This window comes from Podarcis gaigeae (genome assembly GCF_964106915.1).
Source record: "Podarcis gaigeae genome assembly, chromosome: 6".
Taxonomy (NCBI): Eukaryota; Metazoa; Chordata; class Lepidosauria; order Squamata; family Lacertidae; genus Podarcis; species Podarcis gaigeae.
In genome coordinates, this window is record NC_139682.1 from 79,554,597 (window position 1) to 79,568,342 (window position 13,746).

Sequence of the window (13,746 nt, forward strand, 5' to 3'; positions counted from 1 at the left end):
CCTGCATCTGAATTTGCTGAAATTGTGGTGCATAATAGTGTGTAGAGATGGTGGCATTGGGATCCAAGGCTTTGCCCAGGGACGGCTAGGAGGACCTTGGGGCTGGATTTGTCCCTTGGAACTGAGCAAGAGATGAGAACCAGACACATTGCTCCCCACATTGATACTCACAAATTGCCTGATGCTAGCTTACTATTTTTAAAAAATCTTGCTGTTATAGAAGGCGTTTCATATTTTCAAGACTGCTGGGCAATTTTGCTCAGTTCTTAAAAATTAAAAGAACTGTTTTCCAAGTACGCCATACATTTTAGACAATCCAGATGGTGGTTCTTTCTGATGTTAATTTACCCAGTCAGAAAAGCATTTTGTAGAATGATTAAAATCGGTTTCTCTGCTTTATGAGGGTGCCTGAGAGCATACATCAAGCACTGCAGCTGCACAACCCTATTTTAATAGCACATATGGTCTTGCAGAGCCCCATTGAAACAAATGAGAGACACATCAGCAGTGTTTTGAACAGTATAGTGGTTTATCAAGAATCTGATAAACCTATTGTTGCTGCATGCATGCAAGTACCATATGTGGCTTGGGGGGGTTGTTAGGCTTCTGGCATGCCACAATAGATGAGTAGTGGGCCGCATGTGACTTGGTGGGTTTACCCTTTGTGTACTCCCGGAATACATTTGTTTTACTTGATGGGTCACACCTTGTGCAGTCCTGGAATAATGCCACATATTTATTTGAAAGGCTTACTGTTTTCTTTAAATCTGCCTTACACACTGTTCAGGACATTGCTGTTTTATTTTGTTGTTGCTGTTGTTGTTTAGACGTTTAGTTGTGTCCGACTCTTCGTGACCCCATGGACCAGAGCACGCCAGGCACTTCTGTCCTCCACTGCCTCCCGCAGTTTGATCAAACTCATGCTGGTAGCTTCAAGAACACCATCCAACCATCTCATCCTCTGTCGTCCCCTTCTTCTTGTGCCCTCCATCTTTCCCAACATCAGGGTCTTTTCCAAGGAGTCTTCTCTTCTCATGAGATGGCCAAAGTATTGGAGCCTCAGCTTCACGATCTGTCCTTCCAGTGAGCACTCAGGGCTGATTTCCTTAAGAATGGATACGTTTGATCTTCTTGCAGTCCATGGGACTCTCAAGAGTCTCTTCCAGCACCATAATTCAAAAGCATCAATTCTTCGGCGATCAGCCTTCTTTATGGTCCAGCTCTCACTTCCATACATCACTACTGGGAAAACCATAGCTTTTACTATACGGACCTTTGTTGGCAAGGTGATGCCTCTACTTTTTAAGATGCTGTCTAGGTTTATCATTGCTTTTCTCCCAAGAAGCAGGCGTCTTTTAATTTCGTGACTGCTGTCACCATCTGCAGTGATCATGGCGCCCAAGAAAGTAAAATCTCTTACTGCCTCCATTTCTTCCCCTTCTATTTGCCAGGAGGTGATGGGACCAGTGGCCATGATCTTCGTTTTTTTGATGTTGAGCTTCAGACCATATTTTGCGCTCTCCTCTTTCACCCTCAGTAAAAGGTTCTTTAATTCCTCCTCACTTTCTGCCATCAAGGTTGTGTTATCTGCATATCTGAGGTTGTTGATATTTCTTCCGGCAATCTTAATTCCGGCTTCGGATTCATCCAGCCCAGCCTTTCGCATGATGAATTCTGCATATAAATTAAGTAAGCAGGGAGACAAAATACAGTCTTGTCGTACTCCTTTCTCAATTTTGAACCAATCAGTTGTTCCATATCCAGTTCTAACTGTAGCTTCTTGTCCCACATAGAGATTTCTCAGGAAACAGATGAGGTGATCAGGCACTCCCATTTCTTTAAGAACTTGCCATAGTTTGCTGTGGTCGACACAGTCAAAGGCTTTTGCATAGTCAATGAAGCAGAAGTAGATGTCTTTCTGGAACTCTCTAGCTTTCTCCATAATCCAGCGCATGTTTGCAATTTAGTCTCCGGTTCCTCTGCCTCTTCTAAATCCAGCTTGCACTTCTGGGAGTTCTCGGTCCACATACTGCTTGAGCCTTCCTTGTAGAATTTTAAGCATAACCTTGCTAGCGTGTGAAATGAGTGCAATTGTGCGGTAGTTGGAGCATTCTTTGGCACTGCCCTTCTTTGGGATTGGGATGATCTTCTCCAATCCTTTGGCCACTGCTGAGTTTTCCAAACTTGCTGGCATATTGAGTGTAGCACCTTAACAGCATCATCTTTTAAAATTTTAAATAGTTCAACTGGAATAGCTTCACTTCCACTGGCCTTGTTATTTGCAGTGCTTTCTAAGGCCCATTTGACTTCACTCTCCAGGATGTCTGGCTCAAGGTCAGCAACCACACTACCTGGGGTGTACGAGACATCCATCTCTTTTTGGTATAATTCTTCTGTGTATTCTTGCCACCTCTTCTTGATGTCTTCTGCTTCTGTTAGGTCCTTACCACTTTTGTCCTTTATTATGGTAATCTTTGTACGAAATGTTCCTTTCATATTTCCGATTTTCTTGAACAGATCTCTGGTTCTTCCCATTCTGTTGTTTTCCTCTATTTCTTTGCATTGCTTGTTTAAGAAGGCCTTCTTGTCTCTCCTTGCTATTCTTTGGAAATCTGCATTCAATTTCCTGTATCTTTCACTATCTCCCTCGCATTTTGCTTGCCTTCTCTTCCCCGCTATTTGTAAGGCCTCGTTGGACAGCCACTTTGCTTTCTTGCATTTCTTTTTCATTGGGATGGTTTTAGTTGCTGCCTCCTGTATAATGTTGCGAGCCTCCACCCATAGTTCTTCAGGCACTCTGTCCAGCAAATCTAAATCCTTAAACCTGTTCCTCACTTCCACTGTGTATTCATAAGGGATTTGGTTTAGATTGTATCTTACCGGCCCAGTGGTTTTTCCTACTTTCTTCAGTTTAAGCTTGAATTTTGCTATAAGAAGCTGATGATCTGAGCCACAGTCAGCTCCAGGTCTTGTTTTTGCTGACTGTATAGAGCTTCTCCATCTTTGGCTGCAGAGAATATAATCAATCTGATTTCGATGTAGCCCATCTGGTGATGTCCATGTGTAGAGTCGTCTCTTGTGTTGTTGGAAAAGCGTGTTTGTGATGACCAGCTTGTTCTCTTGACAGAACTCTATTAGCCTTTGCCCTGCTTCGATTGGATCTCCAAGGCCAAACTTGCCAGTTGTTCCTTTTATCTCTTGATTCCCTACTTTAGCATTCCAATCCCCTATAATGAGAAGAACATCCTTCTTTGGTGTCACTTCTATAAGGTCTTGTAAGTCTTCATTGAATTGGTCAATTTCAGTTTCTTCAGCACAAGTAGTTGGTGCATAAACTTGGATTACTGTGATGTTAAAAGGTCTGCCTTGGATTCGTATCGAGATCATTCTATCATTTTTGAGATTGCATCCCAGTAGAGCTTTCGCCACTCTTTTGTTGACTATGAGGGCCACTCCATTTCTTTTACGGGTTTCTTGCCCACAGTAGTAGATAGTAGTAGTAGTAGTAGATATGATAGTCATCCGAGCTGTTTTATTTGATTTGCAACAATTGTTTGGTGTTACAGAGTGAGGCATAACATGCACAAAACACTCACTGCTTTAGATTTTTATGATAGTAGAAAACAATAGGAAGTGCTAGGTAGACATATTACATAAGGAGGAGGCAAATATAAACCTTCTATTTATTGAAATTAGTATTGAACTCAATACAAGCCATGAAACAGCTGTAAAAACATCACTTATAAGACGCTGAACCACTAACTGCTATAGCCACTGTTCTGCAAATCCTGCTTTTTTCCAAGATGCTAAATAAAAAGGTTTTTTAGAGAGATGAAATCTACAAATTAAGTTATTTGGGTTTTCCTGGCACTGAAAAAGATAATATTGTATAATTCTGGGAGGAAATGTTATGAATTTGTTGAATTTTGTTCGCAGTATATGTGAAATGCATATTTGTTTCTCCTAGGCAAACACAGATAGGACCAGTTTTAATTTCAGTCTGTTTGTTTCATTTCAGGCCCCCATCCACAGCAATGTCTATAGCAATTGCTGGAGAACCAGAATCCCTAAATGAAGACAGAAAAGGAGCAGAGAATACAAAATCATCACATCTAACTATATCAGGTAGGGAGCAATGCTATGGTAGAAGCCTGGGGAAAATACAAAAGAATAATTTCATTTAGATAAGTGGGAATGCCACTTAACCCAGGCATCTCTTGGTATTAGAATATAAGTTGAAAACTGCACTTTGGCATAATTGTTTTCATACGGAGTCTATCTACAAAAAACCTAATCAAGTATAACTAAGAGGTGTACCTCAGGGATACTATGCACATTTAGGGAAAGCATTGCATCATTTCTGAGAGCTGCTAGAGTGGTACATGATTGAATTTTCCACAGTTTGAAAACCTTCTCTACAGAGAGCTAATTTGTTTGGGGTTTGATTCCTCCTCCCTGCAGCACCAGTTGTGCAGATTGTGCTTAATATGGGGCAGTATTCAAACATGCAGTACTCCACTGCACTCTTGACTGTTTGAACACTTACAATCCCAGCTTGATTACCAAGATCACCTGTAGGAACTTTGCTGGTTGTTCCTAGAGTTGGTGAAGTTTATCTGATGTCCACAAGACAGAGCCTTCAGTGTCAGTATCATTGGCCCAATCCTATGAAATACTTTTCAAACAGAGATTTAATAGGTGCCTTCTGTAATAAATTTAAATATTTGCTGAATTTTTTATGCTGCTAGGCTTATGAAGGCAATTAAGAAAAAAAGCTTTCTGCAATAGGTAGCCAGCAAACTGTGGCTTTTAGTTTCTATGCGGTTTTATTGTATAGATAATTGCTGTAGACTACTTTGATTTTTAAAAATGAAATTACAGTATACAAGTGTGTTGTTTTTTTACTAAGGGTTGTGCCGTGCTCCTACTCACTCCACTCACCAACACACACACACACACACACACCCCTGCACGATTTATGTTGAAGACAACACATGGTAGCAGAAATGAAATATTTTATTTTGTGAAGCTACAATGGAATGTTGCCTCACACATGAGGCTGCTATGGAATGGAAGGGGGGAAAGTTTAAAACAGCCTATTTTTCCCTTGCACTGTCTCTTTCTTCTCATTGTACTCGAACAACTGCAGAAGTTTGAGTAAAGCAGGGATGGAGAAGCACTGGGGTGTTTGTTTTTTAAACTAGTGTAAAACAAGGAGAAATAACAGAGATGGGTACAACACAGAAACTAACATCAGAAAGCTAACACAACAGAACCTTTCCCTACTCACTTCTTGCTGTACTCAAACCTTGTTTTAAGCATCTGCTCCCCAACCCAGTGTCAGCACCTGCTCACTCTACTCAAATCTATGTCATTGTTTAAAATTGCCACTATTTCATCGCAGTATTTTTCCATCCCTGCTTTATTCAAACCTCTGCTGTTGTTTGAAGCCACCACTCTCTCCCTGTCAGTGTGCCTACCTTCTCTCTCGCATGCCATGGCCACTGGTGTTGTGCTGTCTGTCTTCTCTTTTGCTCCCATACACCAACCTGACTTCTTGCAAGTCTGAATTTGTGACTTATTTATTTATTGCATTTATGTCCCAGGTTGAATACACTGTTCTCTCCTTCCTTATTTAATCCCCACAATAACTCTTTGAGGCAGGTTAGGCTGAGAGACAGTGTCTGGCCCCAAAGTCACCCAGTGAGTTTTATGGCAGAGTGTGGATTTGAATCCTGGTCTGTCAGGTCCCATTCCAGCACTCTAACCACTACACCACACTGGCTCTCATTGTGATGTGGTGCAACAAATCCTCCAATTGGGGTTGCACAAGGACCACCTTACAGTTTTTCTGTATATAGAAAGGAAGAAGTAGAATTGTACAATCTCAGGAGCAACAGTATTATATGCTTTTTCTACCTATGTAGATTAGTTCTTCATTATTAGAAATTACTGATCTCAAGTTTGGTGTTGGCTTTTTTAAAAAATAAATACAGGGCCATATAAATGACCCACACATGGCTGAAAATCCATTAGATAAGGGTGTCTTACTCTCTGGCCATTCTGAAATATGGCAGCATCTGATGCAAAGTTGAAATCTTGGCCGTAAGAAGAGGTTCTTCCCTGATCTTAGTTCTGTGGTGCTTAGTGCTAAGGTTGGAGAGAACAGATTTCCCATCTGACTTCATATGACTTTAGGGTGACTGCCAAGTTAGAATGCTTTGCCCAAAATGACCTTGATGGGGTTCAGATTCAGAGATCTGGCAAGCCTTATTAAGACCAGGTGTGGAGGCTTCCCACTGCTGCATTAGATAATGTTATGGGTGCAAAATATAGCCTTCCTAGCCATTTGCGTTGTGCTGATAAAAAGGGATGTGGCTAATCTCTCTTCACCCAATCAAGGAACCAGCAGAAATTACCCCTTTGTCGTTATATAGCCCATCTCCTACATAAAAACTCTCTAATCTTTCTCCATTCCAGCTCTTGACCATTTTAGAAAATTATATCAGGAAAACAAAGTAGTCAAAACTACACAAATAATTTGAAAACCTGGTGCAATAATTTCATCTTCATGTTACCTCCTTGATATAATGTAATGGCTAAAACTACTGAGAATTCCCCGGTGAAGAAAGTGTATGCTTTAAGCAAGTCTATCACTACTCAATATGGACAATTAATCTGAGGAAGTAATTTGGCAGCAGTGTTGCTTGATCTTCATTTTTTGCAGATCTCGCAACCAAGAGCATGTCTGTCCCAGATGAACTTGGAGCATGTGGGCATTCTAGAACCTCCAGCTATGCAAGCCAGCAGTCAAAAGTTTCAGGTAGGAGGTTTCTTGATGTGCACTATTAATTACTTAAGTAGATTTAGCAAAAAACAACAACCATGAGATTAATTTCCTGCTTTTTTATAAGCTGTGATGGATTTACAGACAATATAAGTAAAAATAGGAAAACAATTTTAACAGCAAAGGCTTTTATATGGAAGCCATTTTAAAAGCACATCCTTGACATGAATTACAAAAATGGTCAAAGGGGTAGGCATTACTTTAAAAAATGCTACTCCTGTGTTTTCAACTGCATTGTGAAATTAAACGGCTAACACTTTCTACTGAACCTCCATTTATCTCCAAGGGACATAGGAAGCTGTCTTATACTGACAGAGTCAAACCATTCGTCCACCTAACTCATTATTGTCTCTACTGACTGACTTGACAGCTATCCACCAGGGTTTCAGACAAGGTACATTCCCAGATGACAGGAGTTGAACTTGGGAACTCCTGCATGCAAATCAGAAGCTCTAACACTGAGCTACGGCCCTTTCCTTAAAGGGGAATTCAAATACGCCAGGCTGCTGTTTAAAATACCAGGAGCAATGCCAATTAAAAGGAAATGTCTGTGACTAATTTGTAACTAGAGTGGCAAAGCCAAAGTGAAGCAAGACAAACTTGCATTTCTTTAGTGAAATGCAAGCACTTAAAGCAAATGATTATGCTTGTTGAAGGTTAGCCACCACTGTTGAGTCATCAGGAAGCCCAAAAGATGTCCCCGGGGTATTGTGACTTTTGAGGAGCTATACATGATGCACAGAAAAGTCAGTCAGAGTGAATTGGGGAAGAGATTAGTCAGAGTAGTCAAAGAGACTGTTTTAAAAATGTTACGCTATAAACCGCCCTGAGACCTGTGGGTATGGGGTGGTATACAACAAATAATAAATAAATAAATAACCAAATTATTTCTTTGAGCCCCTTCCCTGGAAGAAGTATATTAAGCAGAGAGTTAGCCATACAGGACAAGAAAGGAGCAGGTTTTCCCTTCATAATCTTAACCAATATATGTTCCATGGGGACCCACAAGGGCTTTTGGCCTATCCTCAGTCCCCCAATAGTCTTTTCCCTGGATATCTGTAAAAAACAAGCTTCGGCTTGTTAACTAGCTGTCCTAAGTGGTAATGAACCTACATTGCAATGCCAGTGTCTTGGTGCAAGGAATGACTTCCAGATTCACAGCAGAGCTCTGAGGAAGAATTTCCTTCTGTCCCCTTTGCCTTAGAATAGGTAAAAACTGCAATCTGGTTGCCTCTCATTCTATTAAGTCCCTTTCTCCCCCTGTCCTAAACTTAGATTCAATTGTCTCATTTATATATTTAATCCAGTAATCTGGCCCAATCTGAACACTTGTGTACTTAACTGTGATAACCATAGTCTTCCCCTGCCTCCTTTTTCTCCTTTCTTCGTTGTGCCTATTTCTAAATTAGAATTGCCTTGGGAACACAGACCTGACTCCTTATTCTTTGTAAAATGTCATGTTCATAGATGGTCATGTGCATCTCATTGTTTAATTATTATTTTTAAGTTATTTGATACTGTGTCTGCCTCTTTTATGTACTGTATTGGAAGTAAAATTATTTTCTGATTCTCTCACTAACCAAATGAATTCCAAATATTTGACACGAGGGTCGTATTCAAGGTAGAAGTGGAAACCAAAATCCTGCAGTTCAGTGAAGTATAAGCCTTGGCGTCAAAATAGTAGTTCTGAATCATTCTCTTCTAGGTTATAGCACCTGTCACTCCAGATCATCCAGTTTCTCTGATCTCTGTCATAAGAGAAATACTTCTGTGGGAAGCACATCAACTGGTATAGGTAGTATTCTGGAGCCATGTGAAGAAGCTGAAACCAAAAGGACTGAGGATAATTTGGAAGTGCCTGTGAAAGACACAACCTCAGAAAAATTCATCAGGTACAAGACATGCAAAATACTTTTTCCAGTTTGCTCAGGTACTTCTGCAGAAATATTTTAGAATTGCACTGTCGTCTAAATGTTATATACAATAAATATTTCATAGGCACCCAGTGAAACAGGATTCTGTGGAATCACAGCTAAAAAGGGTTGATGCCACCAGAGTGGATGCAGACGATATTGTTGAAAAAATATTGCAGAGTCAAGACTTCAGTTTGGACTCAAGTGCAGAAGGTTTGTAAAGCACAGGGGGGGGGGGGGAACCTGATTAAATCATTGGCTCCAAATTTCCTCATTCCTGAGTGGGCCTGTATTCCAAATGAGTTAGGTCCAAAGTGATCCTACTATGAGCAGAGGACAACTCTGCTCACAGAAGGGAGGGAGGATCTGCAACTTCTGCTGACTCCCTTTTCCACTTGCAGTCTCCCACATCATTCCTAAGGGTTTCTGAATCCTGGGACTGGGGTTTTCATGGGTGCAGAAAGTTGCACCGCAAAGGAAAGGGGCAGGAAAGGTCCATTCCACAAATGGAGTTCTACAAGCTTATTCTTAGATCCAAGTCAAGTGTGATAACATTGCATGTTATGAAATTTGACTTTTTCTTTTTCAGAGGAAGGGCTAAGACTTTTTGTAGGCCCTGGAGGGAGCACTGCTTTTGGAAGTCATCACTTACCCAATAGGTATGTATACTAATTCTACTTACCTTCCCTACCTAGTACACAATAAGTAACAAAGACCACATCTGAGCAATTCTAAAATTTGGAAACATGCTCCAGAAATCATCTGGACATATCCTTTTGGTTTTGTTTGTATGTAATTTGAAATTTGAACTGCTCTTTCATGACACCTGACTACCACAGGCTTGTAATACTCACTGACCACCAGTAGAATTTTGAAATGCGAATTGATAATTATTGTTAATATATTTATAAAACATTTTAAACACTGTGCTGAGATCTGAAAAGCAACACAGTCCATGTCCACAAGCTTACAGTCTAATGCACAAGATATAAAAGGGGAAAAGGGAGGGAACAGGAAAATTAGGAGTGAGGCTAATGATTGAGATGAATTCCTCATTTGATGTGAAAAGCAATGATAACATTCCATGACAACAGAATTATTTGTCCTGCTTGCCATTGTCATAAAGGCTTTCAGCAGACTTCTACAGTTACTTGAATGCATGGATTTACCGTATTTTTTGCTCTATGAGACTCACTTTTTCCCTCCTAAAATGTAAGGGGAAATGTGTGTGCATCTTATGGAGCGAATGCAGGCTGCGCAGCCATCACAGAAGCCAGAACAGCAAGAGGGATTGCTGCTTTCACTGCACAGCGATCCCTCTTGCTGTTCTGGCTTCTGAGATTCAGAATATTTTTTTTCTTGTTTTCCTCCTCCAAAAACTAGGTGCGTCTTGTGGTCTGGTGCGTCTTATAGAGCGAAAAATATGGTATTTTAAGGGTACTGAGTTTCTGTGTCTTCAGTGCACCTTTTGCTAGAAAAAAGGGCTTGCTGCTGTTTAAACAGTGTTCTAAAGAGGAAATTATATTTTTTCCCAAAACTGGATTGAATTGTTGATGATGGTTTATTAATATATCTTTAATATTAAGTGGTTGTAATCTGATTTCTGTGTTACATATGGTGTCTGTGATTATCAATAGCTTACATGTGCATCAAAGCCTTGGCACAGACCACAGCATAGAGTTATTGGTTGGGAATCATGGAAAAATTGGGTTGGATCCAGAATGTTGGTTGAATTTCAGTCCTTGAAATCAGTGTTGAAATTTAGTCGTGACCTAATGTGTTCCACAGAGTTCAGTGGAGTTTAAGTGGAGTTTAAGTGCAACTAACTGAAGAATCCAACTCCCAGTGTTCAAGCATGTGTAATTTAACCATTGATTCTATTTTGTGGGTATTTTTTTCAAATTAGGTAATATACTGGGCATAGAACTAGATGTTACAAGAGATACCCAAGTCTTCTCGGTCAAAAACAAATCAAGCTTTCTCTCATATAATATCTAAAAAAACAAAAATGTGTGATGTGGTAACATTGAGCCTTGACTTTTCTCTTCCCTTTCATTAGCTACCTACCACTCACTTGGCCAAGAACATCACACATTGCAGAGACACGTAGGCTGCTGTGTTTTGAAAGCAGCAATTCGCCTCTTGTAATAAATATCAAGTTTCCTCCTGTTCAATAGTGTAAAATTCTGTTCCAGTATTTTCTACTGCCTTTAATTTTTCAGGGTTGGATCTGGAGCATATGAGCAAGTGGTGATTAAACGCTAGAGGAACCGGACTACAGTGGCGGAATTCTAGGAACTCCAGAACTTGCTTATTTCCCAATACTATTGAAGATGGGCGCTTCCAAAACGCAAGTTTCCATTGACCCGAGTTGTCGGATTGGGTTGCTCATACTGAAAGTGCCCTCTTCTGTTATCTACCTGTGGTATAAGGGGGAATTTTTCTTCTATGAGTACTTTGCCAGCCATTGTGAATGTGTTGGTAGATTTGTTACATTGTTCTATGTGTCAATCAAAGCACCTTTTTTGAAGATAGGACAAATGGTATCTGATTTGACTTTAATATGGTGAAATCAATTGTCGGTATGTAGAAATGCATTCAATTAGATGTTCTCTAATTGCAACCTGGCTGCTGTTGCTTTTTAATCCCTTAAAAAGTCAAACACATCTATTTCAGTCCTTTTCTGGGAGTGAGAATCTTGCCTCTCGAGTATTGACTTAATTGTTCCTGTCAAACTAGAATTGCTACAAAATAGGAACAGCTGCTTCTGCTTCAAGGAAGTGAGCCAGTCAGCTGTGCTTTGAAAGAAATAGGATTAAATACTGCTACAAATGTGTGCAACTTTAGGGCTAAGTCACGTGTGAGAACTGGTTTATTACTTAAAATGAGTGACTAGCTTTGACAAAATTAAATCTGTATCGTATTACATATTCCTCACTGCTGACAAGATTTGAACCCTTAGTACAACTTTATAGTATTCAAAGATAATTCTTGCTGACATTTGGTGTGTACTGAAAAACAAACGTACTACATCATAGGTGACCTCATTGAATAATAACCAGTAATGAAGTTTAGAGCATACAGTAGTATGTTGTTTAGCTCATACAATATTAAATCAAACCGTTTAACACTTAAGAGTGCCTTGTTCCTGAGGAAAAAGGAGGTCGGAACGATTTCTTATAAAGCTTTAAGAACAACCATTAAACAGCTAACATAACTGCTACATGCTTAAGCTGTCAAGAAAAGCACTTTATATAATTTTCTTCACCCCATCTGAAACCAGAGTCTTGTATTTTAATTAGTATTGCCAACTCAGGCCCAGTGTAAATGAGGCATGGATATGAGCAAATAACTTACCTCTGTACTTGCTCCATTTAAAAGGTATTTGCCCTGCTCTACCTGATACACACATTGGTGTTTGCAACTGCCACGCATGTGGTATAGTGCAGTGCAGTGCTGGTCATGCAGAATGTCTGCATAGCTTGTTTTAAGTCATCTCATTTTAGTCCATTTCATTCAGCTGTTGTTAAGACAGAACTCATTGATTTCAGTGGAACTTGTGCAGATAAATAGTTCCTGGTACATATAAATTTGAACAAATGAAACATGTAATGTGCCTATGCAACAGTTTCGACAAAGCATTTTCTAACAACATAAACAGCCCATTTTATTTTTGTAAAGTTTTTTTAGGGATTTGGAGTGAAGGCTGCCAACAATTCAGAAACATATTGACAGTTCATAGTGGACTTCAGATGTCAAAAAAAGTTAGTCACGAGAATTAATCAGTATCTTCAAAACAACTTTGAGTAAGCTAATGAGAGTTACTTGACCTTTGCGGAACACTGATGTTCTTATGAATTCCCTGGAGTTGGTCAGTGTTTGTTATCTTTCCCAAGAAACAATGAAAGATTTAAGTTCTTAGCTAAATGAAGGAATTCTGTATCTTGAAGATATGTTGCAACTCATTCTTATTATTTAAATCATATGTGTGAATTGTTAAAAATGAGAACATTTCTTCTGTATTATGGTACCTGGAAGTAACTTGTCACTGCTTCATAAAACATTTTATTTAGCCTGAATTGTTCTAATTGAGTTCAAGTAAATATTTAATTTTTTAAGCTGCTGTTAAAATAATGCAAAGAGAATACACAACAAAACTTACTTTGAAACATACAGTGATCTAGGTGAAATTGAGTTTGCTCTTAGTGTGTTTAAGTTTAAGTAAGTCACTAAAATAGTGTGCAAATTTGTTGAAAAATTGCTAGTTCTAAAAAGTGTCGGTCCGAAAAGATGAGTGATTTGGAGAGAACAAATTGGCATAAGGGGGAAAGAGCACAAGGGATAAAAAAACCTATGGTCACTAACTACAAAGGAACTATCATGTTCAACGTTCAATAAACTTTATGTATTGCTTGTTTACTCAAATGGAATGTTGGTCACTCCTAGTGTAAATACCTGCATTCCCTGACTTAATACACCTTACACAAAGGCAATTTCTCTTGTACCCATCACATTGGTAATTTTTTTGAATTCCATATGTTAGTTCCATTAAACAGCTATTATGCACTTTAGTCAACTGAGCCATGTTAATGAAGTGATTCCATTTGTGTCCCCAAGACATGGGAAATGAACTTCATATTCATATATGGCATTCATTTTGTGTAAACTGTACAGTGATACCCAAAATTAACATTTTTTTAGTAAAGTCTGATTTTTTTACCATAAAATACTTGATGTAAAATGGTCTTACAAACTCAATAAAAGTTTTGTCTTCAACCTGCATTTTATGTGCTGTTTTTCTGAATAGAGAATCAAAACAACAAAATGCAAAGGGTGTTTGCAATAGTACTGTAACTAATTTCACTTTATTAAATTGAAAGGAGCAAATGAATGGCATTCCATCCCCACCAAATTATTAGCTTGAAAAGGTGCGGGGTTATCTTTCCACTTCCTTCTTTCTAATACAAAACAGTATGCCAAAAGAAT

General features: G+C 39.2%; 1 protein-coding gene across 2 annotated transcripts in view; it reads left to right on the forward strand.

Annotated features, from left to right (window-relative positions):
• Positions 1–13,536, forward strand: part of EEIG2 (EEIG family member 2) — a 34,127-nt gene extending 20,591 nt beyond the window's left edge. The window contains exons 6-11 of one of the 2 annotated variants that reach the window (XM_083745874.1): positions 4,019–4,125; positions 6,728–6,823; positions 8,553–8,739; positions 8,846–8,973; positions 9,350–9,419; positions 10,983–13,536. In XM_083745874.1, coding sequence (XP_083602000.1) covers positions 4,019–4,125; positions 6,728–6,823; positions 8,553–8,739; positions 8,846–8,973; positions 9,350–9,419; positions 10,983–11,025 — 631 coding nt within the window. In that variant the 3' untranslated portion in view covers positions 11,026–13,536. The remainder of the gene's footprint in view (positions 1–4,018; positions 4,126–6,727; positions 6,824–8,552; positions 8,740–8,845; positions 8,974–9,349; positions 9,420–10,982) is intronic. The other variant, XM_083745875.1, reaches the window with a different exon arrangement.
• Positions 13,537–13,746: the final 210 nt, after the last annotated feature.